The sequence below is a fragment of the Anticarsia gemmatalis genome, chromosome 8, assembly GCF_050436995.1.
Source record: "Anticarsia gemmatalis isolate Benzon Research Colony breed Stoneville strain chromosome 8, ilAntGemm2 primary, whole genome shotgun sequence".
Taxonomy (NCBI): domain Eukaryota; kingdom Metazoa; phylum Arthropoda; class Insecta; order Lepidoptera; family Erebidae; genus Anticarsia; species Anticarsia gemmatalis.
The window spans coordinates 4,722,498-4,744,304 of NC_134752.1; the positions used below are offsets into that span (position 1 = coordinate 4,722,498).

Consider the following 21,807-nt stretch of genomic DNA (forward strand, 5'->3'; position numbering starts at 1 on the left):
AACTATGGATAAGTGTTCGATATCTTATCTCACAGATAAAGTAACAGCAAATTGGTGAAAAAAGCTTAGCCCTGGTTTCACACCTCTTCCGAATAAGTACCAATTTATCAACTTACCCATTGGTATTTATTACATTTGTTGTTACTTTATCCGATCGGTTACCGAACAGTTATTCGTAACCCGTGACCCGGGCCCTTAGTATCGTAACTTAAACTTACTTACAAAATAACCATCACGTCTTATCATGAATGATTCATGATTGGGTCTTTCTTAGCTGTATGATCTTTGGGTATCCCCCCTAATACCACTGACCGGCTACTTTTATGGAACAAGGGCTTGCGTTGTAACAAGGTTTATTATGTCGTCATGGTACGACCATTGTTATAGAGCCCCATAATATAAACAATAACTTTTGTGCACCATGTTGCTTATCGAGTAGTTCTTGTGTGAGGAATAGAAGTCATTGGAAAATATGATTTCGAGCTTGAGCTGTTTTAGATTGCTTGAACAACGCTTTAGGCTTCATCTGAATAGCTACTTACTGATAGAACGCGTCATGAAAAACATCGTGATGAAACCTTGCATGCCTAAAAAGTTGTTTAATGCATTTATTGAGGGCATGCAATTAATTTACCTGCTTACGTATGTAGGAACTTATAGCTTAAATTAATAATAATGCACGTAGTACCTACACAATCTGATTTCCGAAAATCAGTTATATACTGGCTTATTTACTGCTGCTGTGACTTCATTGTCAATAAGATTAAGATAAAAAATGTACTTTTTTGTGTTGTATAACAACTTATCTAATCGACACCTGTGTCTTAATGTGAGAATACATACGAGTATTTTTTTTTTATTTGATTTTTAAGGCATTTGGCAACCCCTTGTCTTAAGGTTACCAAGGGGAAGCCCTCGACGACCATGGACTGGCCGGAAGCCCTTAAGATTAATTTGACATTTCTTTCGTGTTATCTAAGTTACAAAGTCGTTAACCTCCCGACTAACAGCTGATAAGATATATTGTCGCAACATAATCCGTATCAATTTATCTATAACACAAAAATGTAATGCTCACTTAGTTTTAGATATTTATTGCCGTAAAAATGAAATATTATCACTAAACGCTACGTTACGCTACGTTTGAATAGTATCGAGTTCGAGTTACATATTTTAAAAGGTAAGCCAATTCGTGGCGTTCGCTTAAGACTTAGGAGTGACGCACCTGGGACTCTGGTCTCTATTTTACAAAAATATGGAATTCTATCATATAAAAACGTGAAGAAGTATAATATTAGTTTAGAATAAATATATGAAAATGGAACGACGCGTGGTTGTTTTGACCAATTTTGTCCGTGTTACGTGATATTTCACTAGACCTCCATGATTATTTCTGAACCCTCTTTAACTATTACTGCCTACATTTTTTATTATTACTTATTTAAGAAACTAAATCAGATAGTAACTATTGTAACCCTCAATCTCAATAGATACCAATCAAGCCAAAAGACTGGTATTCAAATCATTCGATGTCATTGTCATAAAACTTTTTTTGAGTCATTTCGAAAGTGTCGTGTGGCATTGGCGTATATTCATGTTGAACTATTGATAAAATTTAATTTCCATTGTAAAGATACAATGTCAGAACATGTGTTACCGGCCGAAGAGCCGATACGATTCATAGCGCCTATTATTCAGGACAATCCTACAGGATGGGGTCCTTGCGAAATGCCGGAGCAATTTCGGGACATGCCGTACCAACCTTTCAGCAAAGGCGATCGCTTGGGTAAAATTAGTGACTGGACTGTAGTACAGGATAAAAAATATCAAAGTAAGTGTTTTCTTTCGCTAACTTTACAATTTGAACCGATTGTTTTCCTCTCGATTCAGTTTTGTTTGAGGTTATAATGACGTTTCTATGCATCAATTTTGACCTCAAACATATCGTCAAGAAATAAGCAAGCAAATAACTTCTTAAATGCAATAACATCCATGAAAAGATTTTCGTTCCTTTGCATTGAAGATTTGCCATAAGTTTACATAACTTATAAACTTGCAGATAAGTACGCGTCTCAGTTTGGCGCTGGATCGTCGTACGCGTACTTCCATGATGAAGATGAGAGCACGTTCCACTTGGTGGATACTACGAGGGTGCAGAAGCCGCCGTACCAGCGAGGCCGCGCCCGTGGTCAGAGGGGACGCGGTGCTAGAGGTGCGCGTACTCCTGGCGGTATGACTACTCTGAACAAGGTAATTATCATTATACAAACTTTACAATATCGCTTTTAACACATGTTAGACATAAACTTAAGTAATAGAATAGTTATGGCGATAGATCTTGCAAGTAATTTATACAAACTTTTACAAAAGTTGTTGATGATTGCCAAGTCCTATATTGTAAGAAACATGAAATAGTGAATTTATGTAAACATAATGTATTTTTATAGCAACGTGACCGCAAGCTTGGCAAGAGATGGGGCCAGAGAGGAGCTCCGATGAAGATCCGAGATGCTTCCGTCACGGTGAGACCCACATGGGTCACTATTGAGGACATGGACTTCCCTCGCTTAGCTAAGCTGTCCCTGCCTGGCATCAAGGAAGGTATGTACTTATTGCATACTATTTCATTTTCCTGCAACTAAATGAAATCATCACAATAGTCTATACTAACCCCTCAAACGTCCGTGGAGACTAAAGTATCCATAATTATATAACAATACCCTCCACGGACGTTTGAGGGGCTAAAATGTCATTTAGTCTTATACTTACTTACCAAAGAGCATATAAATATGGAAATAATTAGTTTGCCTTAATTTGTTGCATTTATGCCAAGTAAGCTAACAAGCAATCAGTTACAAAGCAAAATTAATTTGATTAAATTCAGAACATGATGTTTTCAAAAACTTTAAAATTACTGATTTTATGTAGTCAGTTAGGTTGGATAAATTATTTATTCTTCAAATAGATTTCTGCGACACAAAAAAATTTAAATCAAATATGAAGATATTATTTTGTTTGAAAATAAAATTCATACCTCCACAGAACACTATTGTCCTAAACTTCTACAAATTCAACCATGGAACAAATTTTCTACATTAAGGGGCCAGATGAGATATAATTACGTCTTTAAAAATGCAAATTTTATTCTCTTTACAGGTGAAGACATTGTGTGCTGTGGTACATTGGAGTATTATGACAAAGCGTATGATCGTGTCAATGTCAAACATGAGAAGCCTCTGCAGCGTATTGACCGTATCTTCCATACGGTAAGACAGTTCAATTTCACAGCCTTTTACAATGACCTGAATTAGTAAACTGTTTGAGAAGTATCAATATAATTCGCGGACAAGTAAAATAAATACAGATGCAAAGCAGCTGTTCTTAACACAAGTATTTGTATTGAGAGAATTGTGACATCAATGCCAGCTGCAAATGGTAGTTGCAAATTGCTAATTTATTGTTTTTGAACAATTTGCTGATTAATATAACTTCCTGAATAATTGTAATCGAACTATTTTTTTAATGTGTATGGGAAATCAATGTACTTTAAGTTCAAGTTTGTGGGGTCCCAGGACCTGGTTGTTGTTTCGTCCTTTAAAAACGCAACCCTTAATGTAATTCTTATTAAAACTACTTCTTGTAAACTCTTAGTCCGTTTAAAATAATAAACTTTTAAATGGACTAAGAGTAACTATTACCCCTTAGTAACTGCTTGGGAACACAGGAATCTTTATCGAAAAAAAGAAGTACAGCAATACATTTTTACATTTGATGTCTTAGGTGACAACTACTGATGACCCCGTGATCCGACGGCTCAGTAAGACCGCGGGCACGGTGTACGCGACCGACGCCATCCTGGCCACTATCATGTGCTGCACGCGCTCCAACTACTCTTGGGATATTGTTATTGAGAAGATTGGTATGAATATGTTTACTTTTTAGTTCTCTGAGAACCTGTAATTCTTTCATAGATGAAAATGTTTGTGTCATAGTAGAGCATCAGATTTATAGGCACACACGTTTTCGGTTCGGCAATATTTATCGCACAACCAATCTGACTCCTTGTTTAGCTTGTGCCGTTCGGCTTAATTTACACATGTTCGCTTTTGTCGCCCGGCTAGGCCGATTAATGCCGAACTGAATATGTGTGTAGCAAACCTCAGACATCATACAATTTGATAATTTACACTGAATTATGTTATGTTTTGGTTATTTTTGGTAATAACTATCTTTCCTGACTATATAATATTGTTGTGTATGTTATAGTTTTTAAAACAACATAATATATTGTTGTATTTTTTAAAGTCAAATAACCTGTAACTTGTGTTTCAGGTGACAAGTTGTTCTTCGATAAGCGTGACAATACGGAGTTTGATTTGCTGACGGTGAACGAGACGTCGGTGGAGCCACCGACCGATGATGGCAACTCCATCAACTCGCCGCGCAACCTCGCTCTCGAAGCGACCTTCATCAATCATAACTTCAGCCAACAGGTATGCATCAATTTAAAAATATTCGTAATTAATTTATATTGTTATTTCATTTATAATAATATTGAAGTATTTTCTCTCTTTTTTTGTTCTATATTTTTATCAGTTATTTGATTACCATAGTACAAGCTCTGATGGTAACCCGAGATGGTTTTATACCACTTTATAGTTCAAAGTAGAGATCGTAAAAAAGATATTAATGTTTGATTGAAAGTTGTATAACGTATTTGAATAAAAAATAATTGTTTTTGTTTATTAGAAACATTGGTATAATTTATTTTATTTATCAGGTATTGAAGAACGGCCAGACTGAGCCAAAATACAAGTTCCCGGAGCCGAACCCGTTCGTGTCGGAGGAAGAGGAGGGCGAAGTCGCCTCCGTCGGTTACCGCTACCGCAAGTGGAACCTCAACAATGGTGTCGTAAGTAGACCGATCTTTTAAAAAATATTTTTGTTCTAGTTACTATACTTATACATGTATTCTTTCTACGATTATTGAACTTGATGCTTACTTGTTACAAGAACAATGATCTAAAACTAGGCTTTGTAGTATATGGCTAATGCAGTGCAAACTTGAATAAATCTGTCTTCTTCAAAAGAAAAAGAAAATATTTCAAAAACTTAACCTTGTTTCTCTCGTGTTTCTACCACTAGCTGTGTGTTACTATATTATATTTCTTCATAAATCCTAAATTGATTCATAAATTCCCAGGTTATTCCTACAATTGTTTAATCTTTTATTATGTTTCTTTAGGTGCTAGTAGCTCGGTGCGAGCACGACGCAGTGATGCAAGGGCCGCAGAACGAGACGCAGTTCTTGAGCATCAAGGCGCTCAACGAGTGGGACTCGAAGCTTGCCAACGGCGTCGAGTGGCGCCAGAAACTGGACACGCAGCGCGGTGCTGTACTCGCCAATGAACTCAGGAATAACTCCTGCAAGCTCGCCAAGTGGACCGTCCAGGTAATTTTACAACTCATTTTGATATACTCATACTCTTTTCTAAAAAGCTTAGAACAATAGAATAACTGACTTAATATTTTTAAATATATTTAACGAGAGGATAGATTGAGACGTTATTTCACATTAATAATGAGCATTAGTAAATATATGCACCATTTTCACAGCTTTCACTTTGACAAAATGACAACAAGTTTGCAAAAATTACATGTTTACACATTAACTACAACACTGGCTGTCCTCAATAGATTCGTAAAATGCTCAAATTACTAATCAATATATATTTGCAGGCCCTACTCGCCGGCTCGGACCAGATCAAGTTCGGTTACGTGTCCCGGTCGCAAGTGCGTGACAACTCGCGCCACGTGATCCTCGGCACGCAGCAGTTCAAGCCGCACGAGTTCGCCGCTCAGATCAACCTCTCCATGGACAACGCCTGGGGTATCCTGCGTTGTATCATCGATATCTGTATGAAGCAGAAGGATGGTGAGTTCGCCACGATATTCAGTTCGGAATCAGCCTCGAGTCATGCAATTATCTGGGCCAGTTTGTGGTCATTCAGGTTATTCAAAAGCTTTCGATGGCACTAGTGAGGCTTGTCTGCTAAAATAGGGACGTAAAGCTTGACACGTGACTAACTTGACTGACGTAAATGTAGCGTTGACCAAGACCTAAGGTATCTTCATTCGACACCCTTACGTTTGGCTTATCTGGAAAAGAGTATTTACATGTACTAGTAAAATTCGTGCAAATGTTATTTGCGTATGCATGCTTATTAATGTATGCGTGATTGCAGGTAAATACCTAATAATGAAGGACCCCAACAAGCCGCTGATCCGCCTGTACGACATTCCGGACAACACGTTCGAGTCCGACGCGTCGGAGGAAAGCGGCGACGAACAAGCCGACACGCCATTCGCACCACTCTACTCTTACGGAAACGCCAAGAGAATTTAGACCTTAAACCTTTACTGTTTAGTTCAAAATACAATAATTACATTGTATAGTTGGCATTCTAACCTCTTCATATTATATCTTCCGATTGAATGGTAATCTTTATAGGGTTGCCATAATAATAATAAGTTTTCTGGTAATCTGTATGTATTTCATATTTTATTCAGCTGAATACAGTTTTATAGTCACATCTTGAGTTTTATTTATGGCACATTTCATTTTACGTACATATGAAAATAATGAAATAAAATAATAAAATCTTAATACAACAGTTCAAAAATATACAATTATCCTTAAGTCTACGTGTATACATATAAATAATTGAACACATCTTTAATAGCCATTTGAGCGCTTTGACGCAGTAAAAACACATTGTTTCTCGCACTAGTGCTGCAGAATACCACAACAGACAAATGCTGCGAGGCACTTCACGAACTTACTACTTTGTCATCATTTTGACTGTTCAATGCTTCTGCCTCTGGCTGCCTCTGTATGTTATCTTGTACCTCTTCCAAAGTTTTGCTATTCGTTTCTGGTACACAGAAGTAGATAAAGAACAGCCCGGCGTAGCCGACTGCGGCGAAAAACCAAAACACGACGTGGTCACCGAACGCGTCCTTTACTTGTTGATAACACTTGGTAACGACGAAGCCTAGTATACAGGCTAACATGGTAGCAGTACTTGAAGCTACTCCTTTCACATTTACTGGGAATAATTCTGCTTGCATCACATACGGAAGATTCCCTATGCCACTAGCGTATAACACGTTGAACCCAACAATGCCTGTTAGCGGCAGCCAACTAACCGCTTGCAATGTCTCTGGGGTGACTTGCATGGCGTCTCGAAGGAAGAAGTAGAGGCCGACTAGAGTCATCGCGATCGACACGCCGAGGCATGAGGTGAACATAAGAATACGACGACCCACCCATCTGGTCACAAACGTTGCGCAAATACCTAAAATTCATAAACAAGTTAATAAGGTGAGAATGCCTTTTAAAAAAATAGAGCGGGTATGGTATTAAATCAAAGGTACTCAACCATGCAAGTGATTACCAATTAAATTAAATTTAGATTAGGTAATATACACAAAAATATTATAATTTTACTATCATGTGATTACCTGCGCCTAATTGCACAAATCCGTACACGATACTACAAATAGGTCCAGTCATGAAACTGGTTTCTCTAAATATGGACTCCAAGTATGACTGGATCACAAGGATACCGGTCATGTACTGCAACAGTTTCAAACCTGAAAATTTGCATAAAAGTTAACAACTTCGATTTCTTCACTCATTCACTTTTCACGTGTATAAACGCATTTGCTTATTTGGCAAATACGTAGAAGAAGAATAGAAGCAAATTCAAAGTCCATGTTTTCGTGTCAATGGAATTATTAATATGTTATGAGGCCTTTTTAAGATATATCCGAGAGATATTGTTTTACATTTAATTATGCCTAAGAATAAATTACTTTAGAACCTAGTTCAAATTTGTTTTTAGAGTATAATCTTATAATAAACGTCTTAAAATAAGCTGATTCATGCTGACAACAGTTATCAAGCAATTCAATTTATATAAGTACAATAGTAGAAACACGTCAATATCAACAGATTCTACTATCCGATAACATAAGCAAACAGATGTTATAGCAGCAACAATGAACTAATTTAAGAATAAAATGATAAAAATATGTAGATCTATAGCAAAACTATGAGGATTAACACAGTATTGTTACAGATTGTAGAAAATATGAATAACCGGTTCAGACTTTATGTAGCCTATACCTACCTGAGTTTTAGTCGTGGCACTTCGATTATTAGATTGGTGGAACAGTCAACCGAGAAACATCTGCATTGGGTCTACGTTTAGAGCGCTTTCTAAAACACCTACTCTGTCTTGCTTGTTTAGCGATACTTATACCTATTATTTGTATTCAAACATTATAATAGTAACAATGTATTTACCTACCTCAACAATAAATCTGATAATTTCTTGTCACTATGTTTACTCGACAACACACAGATATAATAATATAATTTGTTTGTATAGTACATAAGAAAAGATAGACATTGTTTGTTGTTTTTGATTAACTAAACATTTACATAACTACCTACATTACTTGCTGAAAAATCTTCTTCAAATATGTTTAGAGTAATAATAACCTTGTACTAATTTCCTGAACTTGCTTCCGGGTTAGTTAAGTTAAGCTTTTACAGGTAGCTACTATTATTTTTTCTGTGATCTAATGATATCTACTAAGTATGGTAAGGCGATCTTGGACTCTCGTTACGATAATATCGAGTTTCTGTCGTTCAAATGTCAAACTATTGATGTTTGACGTTTAATCGCTAGCAATATTACTTGTCTATCGGAGTGTGTTTATATTTTCAGTCGTACAATAGTCAGTGCCTCCTTTTCTAATATTAGCTATAATGACGTCACACATAGGTAGGTACTTACCTATAACTATGTATATAGCTTTCCTATATTTCATATTGGTAAGCAGTTCTTTCAGAGTAGTTTTGTTTTCCATGCTCTCTCTCACGTGTGCTCTGATCACACTCAAGTCATCTTCTATCAGCTAAAATAACAACAAAACAGAGTTACAAAGAGTTCAAAGGAAAAACAATAGGACCCTTTTCTTTTTTTCCCAAAAGGAAATATTTAACTTTATGTACAGATTAATTAATTAAAGTAGTCGAACTGCCGGCGATAATACCGATTCATATTCGCGGTAGTTTCGATTCACTTATTAATTTATACCAAGACAACATAGTAATCTATAGGTACCTACTATTATACAATTACGTAGGTACCTACCTACTTATGTTTTTATCGGCTAGTGAAATCCTGTATCTAATTCATCTAAAAATACTCCCAGTTTTCTCTTCTTTTTAAAAGACCTTTAATAGCAAGTAAAAAGGAAACAATTTCACAATTTGATTCATCAATTAATTTGTCATTACAAAATAAGACTTGTCTCGTTTGCAGTAGGGTTTCATTTGCAAAAGTACGAAGAATCTTGATAGTATGCGGTAATAGTAGTGAAACAGACATCAGTATCAGCTAGCAGGGAATTGTCTCTAACGCATAATACGGTAAGGTACTGTTTGATATTTAGCGTCTCGAGTGGCCACTACGAGAGCCAGTATGAATCTACATAACACACTATAAAGTGTTAAGACATGATGATTTTATCGATACTAAAATTACCGTTGTTTCACATCTTAGGCTACTACAAACACAAACCTTTTCGTTCTTAGTTCCTTTCAACCGCATGTACTCTTTCTTCGCGGCTTCTAATCTTCCGTTCTTCAAATGATAGTACGGGGACTCTGGTATCCAGGAACATAGCAAGACATAGCATATTGGTATTGACAAAAGTATAGCATTGAGGGCCGTATAGGACACAAAAGGACCGATACCGTATACCGTTAAACTACCCAAGTTGTTCATTACTTGGATTGTCATGCCCAAAGATCCTCTTATTTCTTTATCTGATATTTCTGTTACGTATATCATTGTTACCTGGAAACAAGTAAGTTCGTTTATAATGAAATTTTCGTAGAGAGTTAAATTGCTTTTCTTGCCATGGGAATCGAATCCAAAGCTCAAATAAGTACCTACAATTAAAATGTATGAACGTGGAAGATCAGGATTCTTAGTTATAAGTATAAATACGTACCTTCTTTCAGACATCAGCCAATGTTTCGAAAAATGAAGTACTAAAACCAATGTACCTAATCATAATTAAGTCTACACAACAAACTCGATTTCGGCAACTCTTTATTAAGGTTGTCAACCAGAGAGAGTCCATACAATTTCTTTCCACGAATAAAGTTAACTCATGTCTCAGCATAACATTTTGATGCAATCAGTTTGGTATTTTAGTTATTGTCTTACCACAGCTATGATACCGGTGGCCAGTCCCATCAGAAACCTTGCGACACACATCAGCCAAGGCATACTCGTCATCATCATGATACTCTGCAATACAGATAAGTAAATAGATAAAATATAATGTGTAGTAGATTGCAGATCCGTCTGCATCTTGTTATCTGTAGTTATCGCACGGCGCGAGGTGACATCCGATACTAACGTGGAGGTTGTAACGTATTCTGTGAATCAATAGTTCTAGTACTTACGTATTATATATTCAGGTAGCTATACTTATTTAGTTCTGGATAGTCAATTTTGATAGGTCTTGCTTTTTTTATATAGATATATTTATATACAAACATAGGTACATAACATTACACCTTTTTCTCATAAGTAGGCAGAGACCAAAGAACGCCACTTGCTACGTACCTACATAGACTTCTTTAGCGTCATTCGAATTCATGCATCTTGTCATACAGGACTACCGGTTACTATTACTAGTACTACATACCTGACCATTTCGCGCAAATTCTGCACGTATCTTTACCGGCAGGCCTGTCAAGTCCCTAAACTAGGCTTAAATTGAGAGAATAAAATACTTGCGGTTTAAATAAGTAGCCCTGATTGTTCAATGTTCAAAGCAATAAAATCATAATAAATCCAATAGTCAAGTATAAGTATACCTATGTTAACGTTTCAAAAATAAAAAGGAAAATGTAATGGTCGTCTAGAACTCGTAGAAATTGTAAAGAGAAGACACGTACCGCACCTAAGACAGCTGGAACGGCCGAACCAATCAGCGTCCGGCGCCGACCAGTCTTCTCGTCAAGTACCTGGCCAACGTAACACCCGAACAACGCCCCGGCTGAATGCAACGACACCACCCATGATGTCTCCGCCTATTTATCATAAAACATTTCATAAATATTCTAAAAAGAAGGAGCGTTTGCAACCTTGCTTAATTATTTTTTTGGCAAATCAGTTGGTAGTTGGTAACTCTAAAATCTTTAAACAAAAAAGTCCGACAATACTACAAACAACTTGAAAGTAGTTGCTGTTTTTGGACCTCGACTACCGGTTTATATCACGCTACGAAAAGGGTTGGTACCTAGAAATTCTGCTCACCGTTTATGTTAACTATTGTTATTGTTGTTCAGTTCATCAGAGCAGCCAACATTGTGTAGTACCTAATCATTAAGGAAACGACCAATAGAGTATCTGGGTTTCATAATTTAATTAGCAATATTTATAGAGAAGAATATAATTTAATCTTATTGAGTGTAGGGTAGTTTAGTTAGAATTAATCGAAGTACCTACTTACCTACTTAATTTGTTGTTATTATCCATATATTTTAATTGTTATTTGTTGATGAGCAGATCAAAATATCCTATAATTTGTTAATGGAATTAGAAATACGATTCACATTTTAAGATTTTTTATGAATACCGTCTGTTTTAATTTATAGACACGTTTACTTACATCAGAGATAACAATGTTCGCCTCGCCATTTTTGAACTTTGGAATCGCTGGTGACGACCACGATAGTGTTGCTCCGGTAAAAGTAAATACGAACGCAGCTGAAAATGTTTTTTTTTTAAACTGACGTTTTGAATTTTCCCGCTGTTTTTCATTTATTAATAATCACGGTACTCACCGCAAACTCCCGCTAGATATTGCACTTTCCTATTAGTTTGTGACATCACAAAGTTATAATAATACGGAAACAAAAGAAATGTGCTCTTATCAGAATATTACACACTTGGTGTGAGGTTCGTAAGATAACCGTGCGTTTGTGTCGGCGCTAAATAAATATGACATCACTGAGCGAGTTGTTAGGTTCGCTGTTCAACAAAGACTGAATAACAGATCATAAAACGATGTTGTGATGTTGTAGACTCGCAGGCGCAAACGCAAATATAGCTAAAAATACAAGGCGGCAAGCGATTTATCGTAAAGGATAATACATTTGATTGTACATACTATGTAAAAATATGGTTCGTGAATTTTAAAGTCTACTTGTAATATAATTGTCTGGACTGGTGTTTACAAATAGATAAATCTCAATTCAAAAAAGTAGTCAAGTAATTTTTAAGTATCCAAAATTTTATTACTTAATTAAAAAACTTACATAAATGACTAGCTGACCCGCGCAACTTCGCTTGCGTCACATAAGAGAGAATAGGTCAAAATTTTCTCGTTTTTGTAACATTTTTCAATGGTACTCTGCTCCTATGGGTTGTAGCGTGATGATATATAGCCTATAACCTTCCTCGATTAATGGGCTATCTAACACTGAAATAATTTTTCAAATCGGACCAGTAGTTCCTGAGATTAGCGCGTTCAAACAAACAAACAATCTCTTCAGCTTTATAAAATTAGTATAGATGATATATAGCCTATAACCTTCCTCGATTAATGGACTATCTAACACTGAATTATTTTTCAAATCGGACCAGTAGTTCCTGAGATTAGCGCGTTCAAACAAACAAACAAACAATCTCTTCAGCTTTATAATATTAGTATAGATAACAAAGCAGTTTAGCTGTTTTGATATTTACTTAAGTTTGAACATAATTACATTATACTAAAATTGTATTTACACTTATTAATGTACATTCCATATACATCAATTAAAGTTCATAATTTTATCAGTTACTTGATAAAATGATGTATTTATATATATACCTATAACACAATCAGTTGAAACTAGGAGGAAAACCCAAAGGTCCCATAATAACAGACTATTTATCAATGTGACAACATGAGAAATTCAGAATAATTCTTTAATACTAGTCTAGATCCTCAGGCATTTGCTCCATAATTTTTTTTATCTGCATTGCAACAATAGGGTTTTCTGTACATACATCTAAAATATCATAGGGTGGTAAAACACTTACATCTCCTATAACAATTTTATCATTTAAATCTGTTACTGGCAGGAGATTGGAATTAAACCATGATATTAATTTATTTTTTCTTTTTAAGATACTTTCTTCTGAATATGCTTGTATAAGTTTTCTCTGTGGAGGTTTTACTGTGGCGGATTCTTCATGTGAGACATGCAGTATTGAGTGTCCCGGAATTAATACTGTGCGATATGTATCTTCATGAGGTACTGACAGGATTATACTGAAAAGAAATGAAAGCCTGATAAATATAGGTGTTATAAGAATCACCTTACAGTATTCATTTTGATGTTGCTTTCTTTTACCCACACATATATAAAAATTAAAGTAGCCATTTACACTTTTCTTTTAAAAAGATAACTTGTGGAAGTCTTAGGTTGCTTAAGACTTGCTTTCTGGTTGTGTGACTATTATAAACATACAATCAACAGACACAAAATACAACCAAAAAAATTGCTCCTTGTGGGAATCAAACCCATGACCTCCCAATGCAATGTTAGGGGCATTATGCATGTTGTTATATTGAAAAGATATTATGTATATTAGTAATATCAATTGATGATGATAATAACCAATTACTTCATAGATACAGTCAATATTGAGTTGGTACATGTGCCTAGTAAATGACAAAACACTCTCGACTTAAGAGGTTTTAAATGATAATCATAAGTGGATTATTAAGGACCTTTATCTATGCACTGCTCTGAATTTAGTATAACTGGTATTTTAAATATTACTTACGTTACTTTTATATCTTACCTGTACGTTACGGGATCTACAGAGTGAATGAAGCCTGTATACGAACAGTTCATAATTATGTCAACTTTTACATATTTGTTGACCAACTGAAGTAGCAATTCTGGATCTTCCTTTATCAAACTGTAGTCTGTTGGCTTACTAGACGTATCCTCAATCATTTTAATCCGAGTATTTTATGTTTATCACAGTAGTAGAACACAACTTACTGCGTACCAAATACCGATTGAAACTTGCGTTTATGTAAAAACAATGTGTTTCGCTAAGAGGTTATGACGTTAAACGTTCTATTTCTTTTAAAAATAGATTTAAATAATAAGGAAAACAATAGTTTTAATTAAATAATATCATCGGTCATATATAAAATGGCGCAAAAAAGTTTTGTGAATATCCCCAAACAGGCGGCCGAAAATAAACATAAACATATTATGTACGTCAATCGTCATACATTGACATTAATAATGTTGCAAGATTTAAAAAGACATTTAATAACAAATTATTTTAGGAGTACCTACTTGATAAAACTCTTAGTTAAAGCAGATCTATTTTCAGTAACAATTATTTTGGTACTTAAAATATAATTAGTTAAAAAATAGCTGACGCTTACGAATAACAAAATATTGTATTGAAACTTCTAACACGGTCTTACTTTATAAGACCACTATCCGATGTGGACTTGTTAAAAAAATGAAAAGCACAGGTTTCCCGTTTATTTAATTATACGTTGGATAAATAGCGTGTTTGTTTTAATTATTCTATCTACTTATTATACAGTGGCAACACTGAAAATTAAAGTTCTGGAATACCCGTTTTATATTGATAAAATTTGTACACGACATTTTAGTCACTATATCTCTTACGATAGCGTTCCAAATAATAGTAACAAGATTTCGTTACTTACAACCTCTGGTTGGCTGTGAATATAACAAAGTATTCAAGTACGCCAGCCGCTAGCCAACTCACCACGCCCGCCCGTCGCCGCGTCTGTCTGCGAGCTTATATAAACTGTATTATTTGCCGGCACCATACTCAGTGCAGTTCAGTCCTGTGAGTGAGTGACTATTCTGTGCCTCGGTGACTGCATTTTTTATACCACAGTGATATTATCCTATTACAAGATCAAGGTAAGGTTACTTTTAAAGACTTCAATGTTCTCAATTTGCTGTAAAATAATGACTGTTGTTATTAGCACATGAGATATCACTTTCATTATATTATAATCTACATACTCGTAGATAAAACCGGTACATACATACCACTGCCTCGTAATAAACACTCATATTGTTCCCTACCATTTTTAATTTTACCGACGCGTAACTGGATATTACTTTTTTAAGGATAGATTAGATTAATGAATAAACTTTTTGCGTGATCGCAAACAGTTCTGAATAGTCACAAGAATTATTGTGTACCTGGTCTACGAACAAAATGGCGCCTTCATGTTTTTTTAAGGAATATATGTATTCATCATACCATACCATACTACCATCTTTTAACTGTATAAAACACACTACATTTTTTTTAAATACACATATGAACGGTAAATAAATATAATAAACATATGCTGTAAACGGAGTCCAAAAACATTGGAACGTTTTATCTATTTTGCTTCCTGAAATGTGTACAAAACTCCCACTCGCCTTATCACACTATTTTAATAGTAACAGGATCCGTGGATATACGTGTCCGTGTTATACAACCATGATCTTAAAATAGCTTTAGCTTTTTTAGTTGAAATTGGAGAACATTTCTGAGGATGGATGAAACAAAGATCTTCTCATAGAAAAACTGAGTCCTTTTTTTATCTTATTCCTAATCAAAAATACTTATGTGCTTATTGTCTAAGCCGAGTTATTTTATAGTATTGAAAGTAATTCATGTTACGGAAGAATTATTTAGTTTATCTGAACTATTACAGTAGGTAGGTATAGGTATATGTACTTATGGTAGTAATTTCCCGAAGCATCGACCAAACATACGCACAAGTCATGGTACTTGTATCAGACACTTATCTATACTTGAGTATGAAGTAGGTATATACCTAATTATGTTTTAACTTATAGATCAGAGTACCTGAATATATTCATTTGCTCACAATAATGCACTGTGATAATAAAATTGTCCATAAAAAACAGTCCCTTAAATTTATTTTTCTCGACTTTTGCCATAGAAAACAGAATATTTTACCCATGACCTCTGGCTCAAGATATTAGGATCGTGTAACTGTTCTCTATGCCTCGAATAGTTGAATGAAATATTTTTTTTTTTTTTACAGAAAACACACACCGACTGCAATGTCCACAGCAAAACCAAATAGAAAGTAAGTGAGAATCAATACTGTTATGTAGGCAGCATGGCATCTATTAAAAGGGTTCCGTGCCCAAAGGAACCCTTTTAATAGATACCTAATAGACAGCTAAGACTTCGCTGTCCGTCCGTTTGTCAGCAGACTGTATCTAATGAACTGTGATAGTTAGATTACTTAGTTAGATGGCTGATTTTTTTTATAATGTAATTCTGTTGCCGCTATTACAACAAAATAATATTTAACCTTCCATGCTATGGCCGTTATTTCTACTTCGTTTTCAGTTAATTAACTTAATTAAAATATTGTTGTAGGGCAGCGGCAGTGGCAGTAGAGTTGCCAGAATGTCCGGTCTGCTTGGAGACGATGTCAGCTCCCATCTATCAGTGTCAATCAGGCCACAGTCTATGCAACATCTGCACTCAAAATCTAATGCCGCCTATCTGCCCAATTTGCCGTCTAAATGTCACGCAGATGAGGAATTGGCAGTTGGAAGAAATCGTTTCAAAGGTAGGTCTCTCAGGTTGATAAAAAATCTCTAAGTAAATACATTATTATATACATGTATGTAGTACAAGTTTCAGAGCTAGCTCTCGTAGGTAAAAAATACCCTTTAAAGTCTACCAGTAAGTATTTTGTGCACTACAGAGATAAGAAGTTATATCTACCTATCTAATCTAGTTTAAGTACCACATTTATTTATAGGTTTTTCCCCGCAATCGTGTATTTCATGCATTTGAAGCAGGAAATCTGATAAAAAGTTATAATTATTCTCGATACGTGTCCTTATTTTTTTATTTGGACTTATGATGAACAAGATAGAAGGTATTTTTTTTCAAATGTGATTAGGTATTTTACTCTCATATTTACTCGCAATGCAATGCAACAAAGCATAGGTGACACTCTGACTAGGAAACTAAATATATGTACGTACCTACTGTAGGTAAAAACACAAGCTCTTATAAAAAATCATCATCATAAAATTATTCAGTGAAGGTATGTAAGTTACGGAGAATTTTGAAATGTTATTATGTAGGTACCTGGTACCTAACTACCACTTTGTTTTCTTGTATTTACAGGCAAAAGTACCGTGTCCAAACAAATCTTTCGGGTGCATTTACACCATGGTGGCAAAGGACATGGATGAGCATATTAAGGAATGCATCTTTAGGGCGATGGACTGTCCCCTCGGCGTTGTTTTTGGAAAATGCTCTTGGAGTGGTAAGTAATGAACTTTACATATTCTTGAAGAGTAGGTGCACCTGCCTACCTACTTTATAGAATAAAAATATGGGTATGGCTTGACATAATATATAATAAACTAATTTCAGGAAAACTGAAGGAAATTATGGAACATTTCAAGGATCGTCATCCAGAAAATTGCAATGTGGCTACCGATGAGGAAGTGGAAATATCCAATGTGGATATTAAAAAGGATGATCGTCATGTTTACTTGGTGGCACAAAGTAAAATGCATTTTGTTATCACTATGAAGATTGATACACTGCAAAAGATGGCGTACTGGACCATACAGCTTATTGGCAGCAAGAAGGCAGCTCGCGATCACATTTATGAAATACACGTCATAAGCAAGCAGACAGCAAGGAGGAAAGTCGTATTCATCGAACATTGTTTCAATGATGCATTAAAGGCAGACGAAGTATTTCGTATGGGAAAATGTGCTGTTCTACCTTTAGATAGTCTGGTTCACTTCATTCAAAACAAAAAGATGTCGTTTAGATTCTTTATAAAGCGGATCCCGAATGACGCTCAGAATAATAAGGGCGACGGTAAAGATAATAATAAGCCTCCGGGTCCTAAGGGTCCTGGAAATAAGGGGCCAAATAAACCCCCTAATGGTCCTAAGGGTCCCAAGCCTAACAAGGCATAACTTTTCCTTGGAGCCAGTACCTACATGAGTCCAAAATATTATATGCATCTTTTTAAGGCTTTTGGATGATTGGAAAAACTTTTCATTATTTTAGAGTTTAGACTCATTTAAAATAATTCTTACGTAACTATCTGAATTATTATGTTTTAGACGTACACAATAGAGATCAATTCTAGTGATTACGTATGCTACAGTTAGATTCATAATAATACTGTCTCGTTAATGTAAACTCGAGTGCAGAAATCGCGCTGTGGGTTTAGTTAATCCATAGACGTAGGCTTTAAAATCGCGATCTCAACGAAAATACAAAATTGGCGAGAAAAGTACTTATAACCAGTGGAACTTTAATAACCTGTAAACTCCCAGACTCCTACTTAGGATTCCTATGTATCAGCAGGATTTCTAAATCTTAGAGCACCGGCCCAATTCAATGACTGCGTCTTGTCTATAGAATGAGCAAGCAGCATGAGTGCTTACAACTTCTCGGGACGCATGATACCGACTGTAGTTCTTAAGCACGGCATGTTCGACCATGAGCTGGCAACGGTCTGGCTTGGCGACCTATTAGGTAATTAAGTACGCCTATCTTAAACTAGAATTAAATTCATGCCGATTTAAATTAATGTCTGTTGTTATTGAGCGTATTCTTCAACAAAGATGCTCATAGCTAGTTCGGCTCACCGGCCGGTACATGGGTAGCCGTATTGGGATTTGAACTGGGCGTCCCTTGAAGGGATCGTAAAAGTCGGTCATCATTGATGTCAATAGTTAGGATAACAGTCAACGGACCTAGGGCTTGTACACAAAACTGCGATGCGACGCGACGCGACGCGAATTGGTAACGCAGAATATTACGACACGAATTGCTGCGATACGATTTCGTGTGGCAAGGCGTCTGCCCAGGTGATCACCCAGGGTGAGGGGAATGCGCGTGCGAATCAATTCGCAAGTTTTTGCGATGCGTTGTGCGAGCTCGTAGATTTTTACGATGCGATGTCGCATCGCAGTTTTGTGTACAAGCCCATAACTGTTATTAATTAACTTCCTTAGGTAGTTCATGGCTATAAATCTTACTCGCGAACGTAGAGAACTTGTGAAGTGATAGTGTTTCACTTGGCCTGTGTTTATTATGATTTTTGTTGTGGCAATCGAAAAATAAGTTTTGATCTCTAGTAATGACTCTGAACTAATGATCAGTATAGTTGCTTCAAATACATAAACGTAGGTAATAGGTACTCTACCTACATGGTGTTTTATAGCTAAAATAATTCAGTAGGTGTCTACCAAATGTATTATGGTAGGTTATAGTTTTTATCCACCTACCTTCTGGGTAATGCCAATATTTGTACCTATTTAAATATTACCTGCGTGAATTAGACAGGTAAAAACGGATAGGTTCATTTGTCATTACTTACCTATTTATATAAGTTTTCAATGCCCTTATTAGGCATCTATGTAAGCGTGTTTTAAAATAATTATATTATTCAAAATAAATAAAAACACTAATTAAACCGCCATTTTTTTAATGATACCAAACATAAGAGCTTACCTATTCCTTTAAACTCAAAAACTGAACAAAACATTCTTCATGGTCTTACATTTATTGCATCCATTTAGAGGATGCAATAATATTGCAACCCTTTAGAGGTATCCTGAGCATTCTTAAAACACCCTAAGAGGTCCTGTGCTGCAGAAAACTTACCGACTTACGAAATACGAATGTGCGATGGAGGAAAAGAATGATGGAATTCTGATTCCATGGAAATTCAGACAAATCAATTATTTTTCGTAGCACGTAGTTCGGCTAGATCAGTATCGTCGCATCGTATTTATATAACTCAAGTAACAGAGTCAGTCCTGCCAATGTTGCTGACAGTAGGCACCTTTTTTTTTTAACGTGGCTAATGTTTTATGCATACACCTGCATTCTAGGTTGAGTGCGGGGTTATGTGGGGCTCTCCCGCCAGAAGGGCGGGCATACCCACTAAACCGCCACGTGTATCCTCACGGCCGCTTGTGGCGGCGTGCGACAGTAGGCACCTAGCTCCAACCTGTAAAATGCTGAAGCACTGACCAGTGCTAGAAAGAATGTGTGTGTTTTATGTCCAGCATTCGAATAGATAAGCAAGAGAACACTAACACCCAGTTTTAACTCATATAAAAAAAACACTTTTGAAGAGATTACCAATGTACTCGGAATCCATAAATCAACCATATTAGTGTAGGTACACTTTTCACAGATTCTCGAAAAAAAAGGTAACAATCACTTAAGCTACCTCTACAAAGTACTCTCATTATGGTGCATTTTATCAAACTAGAATGAAAGAAAACCACGAAATAGGTTTTAATTTTTTTATTCTTAAAAGCTAGATGTTCATTTCTTGGCCTTGGCCTCACGTGTGGCTTTCCTTTCAGCCGCACGGGCAATCTGTTTGGCAGGCTTCAGGTTGCCTTTCTTGCAGAACCTTTGATTCCTCAGGAACTTGGGGTCCATCTGTAACAAGAACACCATGTTTTACACTGCTTTGATGGTGCGTTTACTTTAATGATTGTGGGGAGAATTTCTTTGACATAGTTGACAACAACATAGACCATTTTAAATCTTATGATACAGGCTAAAACAATATGCTTTATGTGATTATCTCTAAAACTAGTGTAAATTTTACTGACTATGCTGGTACAAATAGCCATTTGTTACCATTGATTGTATTCGTTAAATTACCAAATTGATAAGTTGTTTATGATTTAGAGCAGTTAAACTTTTGCCTGGAATGAGTAATACCTACAAAACAAGAAGGACTTTTAGGGCCAGTTAATAAAACATAACCAAATAATATTTCAGAGAAGGTATGTTAGAGCAATAAGAATTAATCAATTTCATGTATATAACCTACATGTTTCATAAATTCTTCACAAAAACAAGTTTAAACCTCATGAAAATAGTATGAAACACGTAAACGAGGACTAGTTTAGAGGTTAGTCAGTCTACCTTTCAAGATATAACAAAACATGAAAAAATTCTAAGGTATAACAAAATGATACTTACACCAAGGGTGGATTCGTGCCTGACCTTCGTTGGCTTTTTGATGCCATTCCTGTGAGCTTTGCGGTCTGTAATAAAGCAACGATATTGTTTACAAAACTGCAACCAGAAATTTACCACTATTTTACCACAATTATTTAATTCCACACTATTAGATTAACAAGAGTAGCCAAGACACACGAATTGTAATTGTTTAAACAAATTACTCTGTATGTTTCCCGAATTATTAGCATTTACTCACTTTGGTTGTGATTTGTATGATTCTTTGACTTTGCCATTTCGTTAGATTATCTGTCCTGAAAAGAAAATATCCGTTTTAATATATCAGTACGCACAAGTTGTTCAATAAACACTTAAAAAACTTAGTAATAAAGTCAAGATTTAAAAGATATGATTGGAAATAATTTAAAAAGTTCGAGGCACTAACCTAACACAGCAATGAAAAAGACAAGAGGAAAACAGTTCGGCAAACTCCGTCACAATTAAACTGAATTTGCTGATTTAAAGCATTTCTCGTATGCTATCCTTTTCGCACAACAGCAAAAGGTCGTACTCTGTCCTGCTGTCAGCCGAATTAACTGTCACGTTGATTGACGTGCCGAAAGGAAAAGTTCCGTTC

At 35.7% G+C, this 21,807-nt stretch overlaps 4 protein-coding genes across 4 annotated transcripts; 2 read left to right on the forward strand and 2 right to left on the reverse strand.

Annotated features, from left to right (window-relative positions):
* The first annotated feature begins 1,555 nt into the window (after window positions 1-1,555).
* On the forward strand, window positions 1,556-6,593 carry eIF3d1 (eukaryotic translation initiation factor 3 subunit d1). Its single transcript, XM_076117225.1, has 10 exons — window positions 1,556-1,831; window positions 2,060-2,250; window positions 2,448-2,601; window positions 3,157-3,266; window positions 3,781-3,919; window positions 4,333-4,493; window positions 4,781-4,912; window positions 5,246-5,452; window positions 5,740-5,935; window positions 6,246-6,593. The coding sequence occupies exons 1-10, from the start codon at window positions 1,639-1,641 to the stop codon at window positions 6,404-6,406; spliced, it is 1,644 nt and encodes a 547-aa protein (XP_075973340.1). The 5' UTR covers window positions 1,556-1,638; the 3' UTR covers window positions 6,407-6,593.
* LOC142974737 (facilitated trehalose transporter Tret1-like) lies at window positions 6,590-13,060 on the reverse strand. The gene is made up of 8 exons (XM_076117226.1): window positions 11,942-13,060; window positions 11,767-11,864; window positions 11,051-11,185; window positions 10,311-10,394; window positions 9,657-9,935; window positions 8,868-8,988; window positions 7,525-7,656; window positions 6,590-7,358 (listed from the first exon to the last, which is right to left on the reverse strand). Exons 1-8 carry the CDS (start codon window positions 11,985-11,987, stop codon window positions 6,832-6,834), a joined length of 1,422 nt encoding a protein of 473 aa, XP_075973341.1. The 5' UTR covers window positions 11,988-13,060; the 3' UTR covers window positions 6,590-6,831.
* Window positions 13,061-14,700: 1,640 nt separating this feature from the next.
* Window positions 14,701-19,640, forward strand: LOC142974823 (E3 ubiquitin-protein ligase Siah1-like). The gene is made up of 5 exons (XM_076117359.1): window positions 14,701-15,073; window positions 16,225-16,269; window positions 16,569-16,764; window positions 17,334-17,475; window positions 17,586-19,640. Exons 2-5 carry the CDS (start codon window positions 16,244-16,246, stop codon window positions 18,143-18,145), a joined length of 924 nt encoding a protein of 307 aa, XP_075973474.1. The 5' UTR covers window positions 14,701-15,073; window positions 16,225-16,243; the 3' UTR covers window positions 18,146-19,640.
* An 843-nt stretch (window positions 19,641-20,483) lies between these two features.
* Window positions 20,484-21,712, reverse strand: RpL29 (ribosomal protein L29). The gene is made up of 4 exons (XM_076117227.1): window positions 21,616-21,712; window positions 21,430-21,484; window positions 21,192-21,256; window positions 20,484-20,639 (listed from the first exon to the last, which is right to left on the reverse strand). Exons 2-4 carry the CDS (start codon window positions 21,464-21,466, stop codon window positions 20,520-20,522), a joined length of 222 nt encoding a protein of 73 aa, XP_075973342.1. The 5' UTR covers window positions 21,467-21,484; window positions 21,616-21,712; the 3' UTR covers window positions 20,484-20,519.
* Window positions 21,713-21,807: the final 95 nt, after the last annotated feature.

What these genes read in the sequence shown, in the direction of transcription:
- eIF3d1 (XM_076117225.1), top strand. Translation starts at nt 1,639, where the DNA reads ATGTCAGAACATGTGTTACCGGCCGAAGAGCCGATACGATTCATAGCG. An exon ending in ATCATAACTTCAGCCAACAG is followed by an intron (nt 4,494 to 4,780) that starts GTATGCATCAAT and finishes TTTATTTATCAG; the next exon opens with GTATTGAAGAACGGCCAGAC. An exon ending in TCGCCAAGTGGACCGTCCAG is followed by an intron (nt 5,453 to 5,739) that starts GTAATTTTACAA and finishes ATATATTTGCAG; the next exon opens with GCCCTACTCGCCGGCTCGGA.
- LOC142974737 (XM_076117226.1), bottom strand. Translation starts at nt 11,987, where the DNA reads ATGTCACAAACTAATAGGAAAGTGCAATATCTAGCGGGAGTTTGCG. An exon ending in ATATCTAGCGGGAGTTTGCG is followed by an intron (nt 11,865 to 11,941) that starts GTGAGTACCGTG and finishes AAACATTTTCAG; the next exon opens with CTGCGTTCGTATTTACTTTT. An exon ending in AAGGAACTAAGAACGAAAAG is followed by an intron (nt 8,989 to 9,656) that starts GTTTGTGTTTGT and finishes TTGTTATTTTAG; the next exon opens with CTGATAGAAGATGACTTGAG.
- LOC142974823 (XM_076117359.1), top strand. Translation starts at nt 16,244, where the DNA reads ATGTCCACAGCAAAACCAAATAGAAA. An exon ending in TGGAAGAAATCGTTTCAAAG is followed by an intron (nt 16,765 to 17,333) that starts GTAGGTCTCTCA and finishes TTGTATTTACAG; the next exon opens with GCAAAAGTACCGTGTCCAAA. An exon ending in TGGAAAATGCTCTTGGAGTG is followed by an intron (nt 17,476 to 17,585) that starts GTAAGTAATGAA and finishes AACTAATTTCAG; the next exon opens with GAAAACTGAAGGAAATTATG.
- RpL29 (XM_076117227.1), bottom strand. Translation starts at nt 21,466, where the DNA reads ATGGCAAAGTCAAAGAATCATACAAATCACAACCAAA. An exon ending in TCATACAAATCACAACCAAA is followed by an intron (nt 21,257 to 21,429) that starts GTGAGTAAATGC and finishes GCTTTATTACAG; the next exon opens with ACCGCAAAGCTCACAGGAAT. An exon ending in GGCACGAATCCACCCTTGGT is followed by an intron (nt 20,640 to 21,191) that starts GTAAGTATCATT and finishes TTCTTGTTACAG; the next exon opens with ATGGACCCCAAGTTCCTGAG.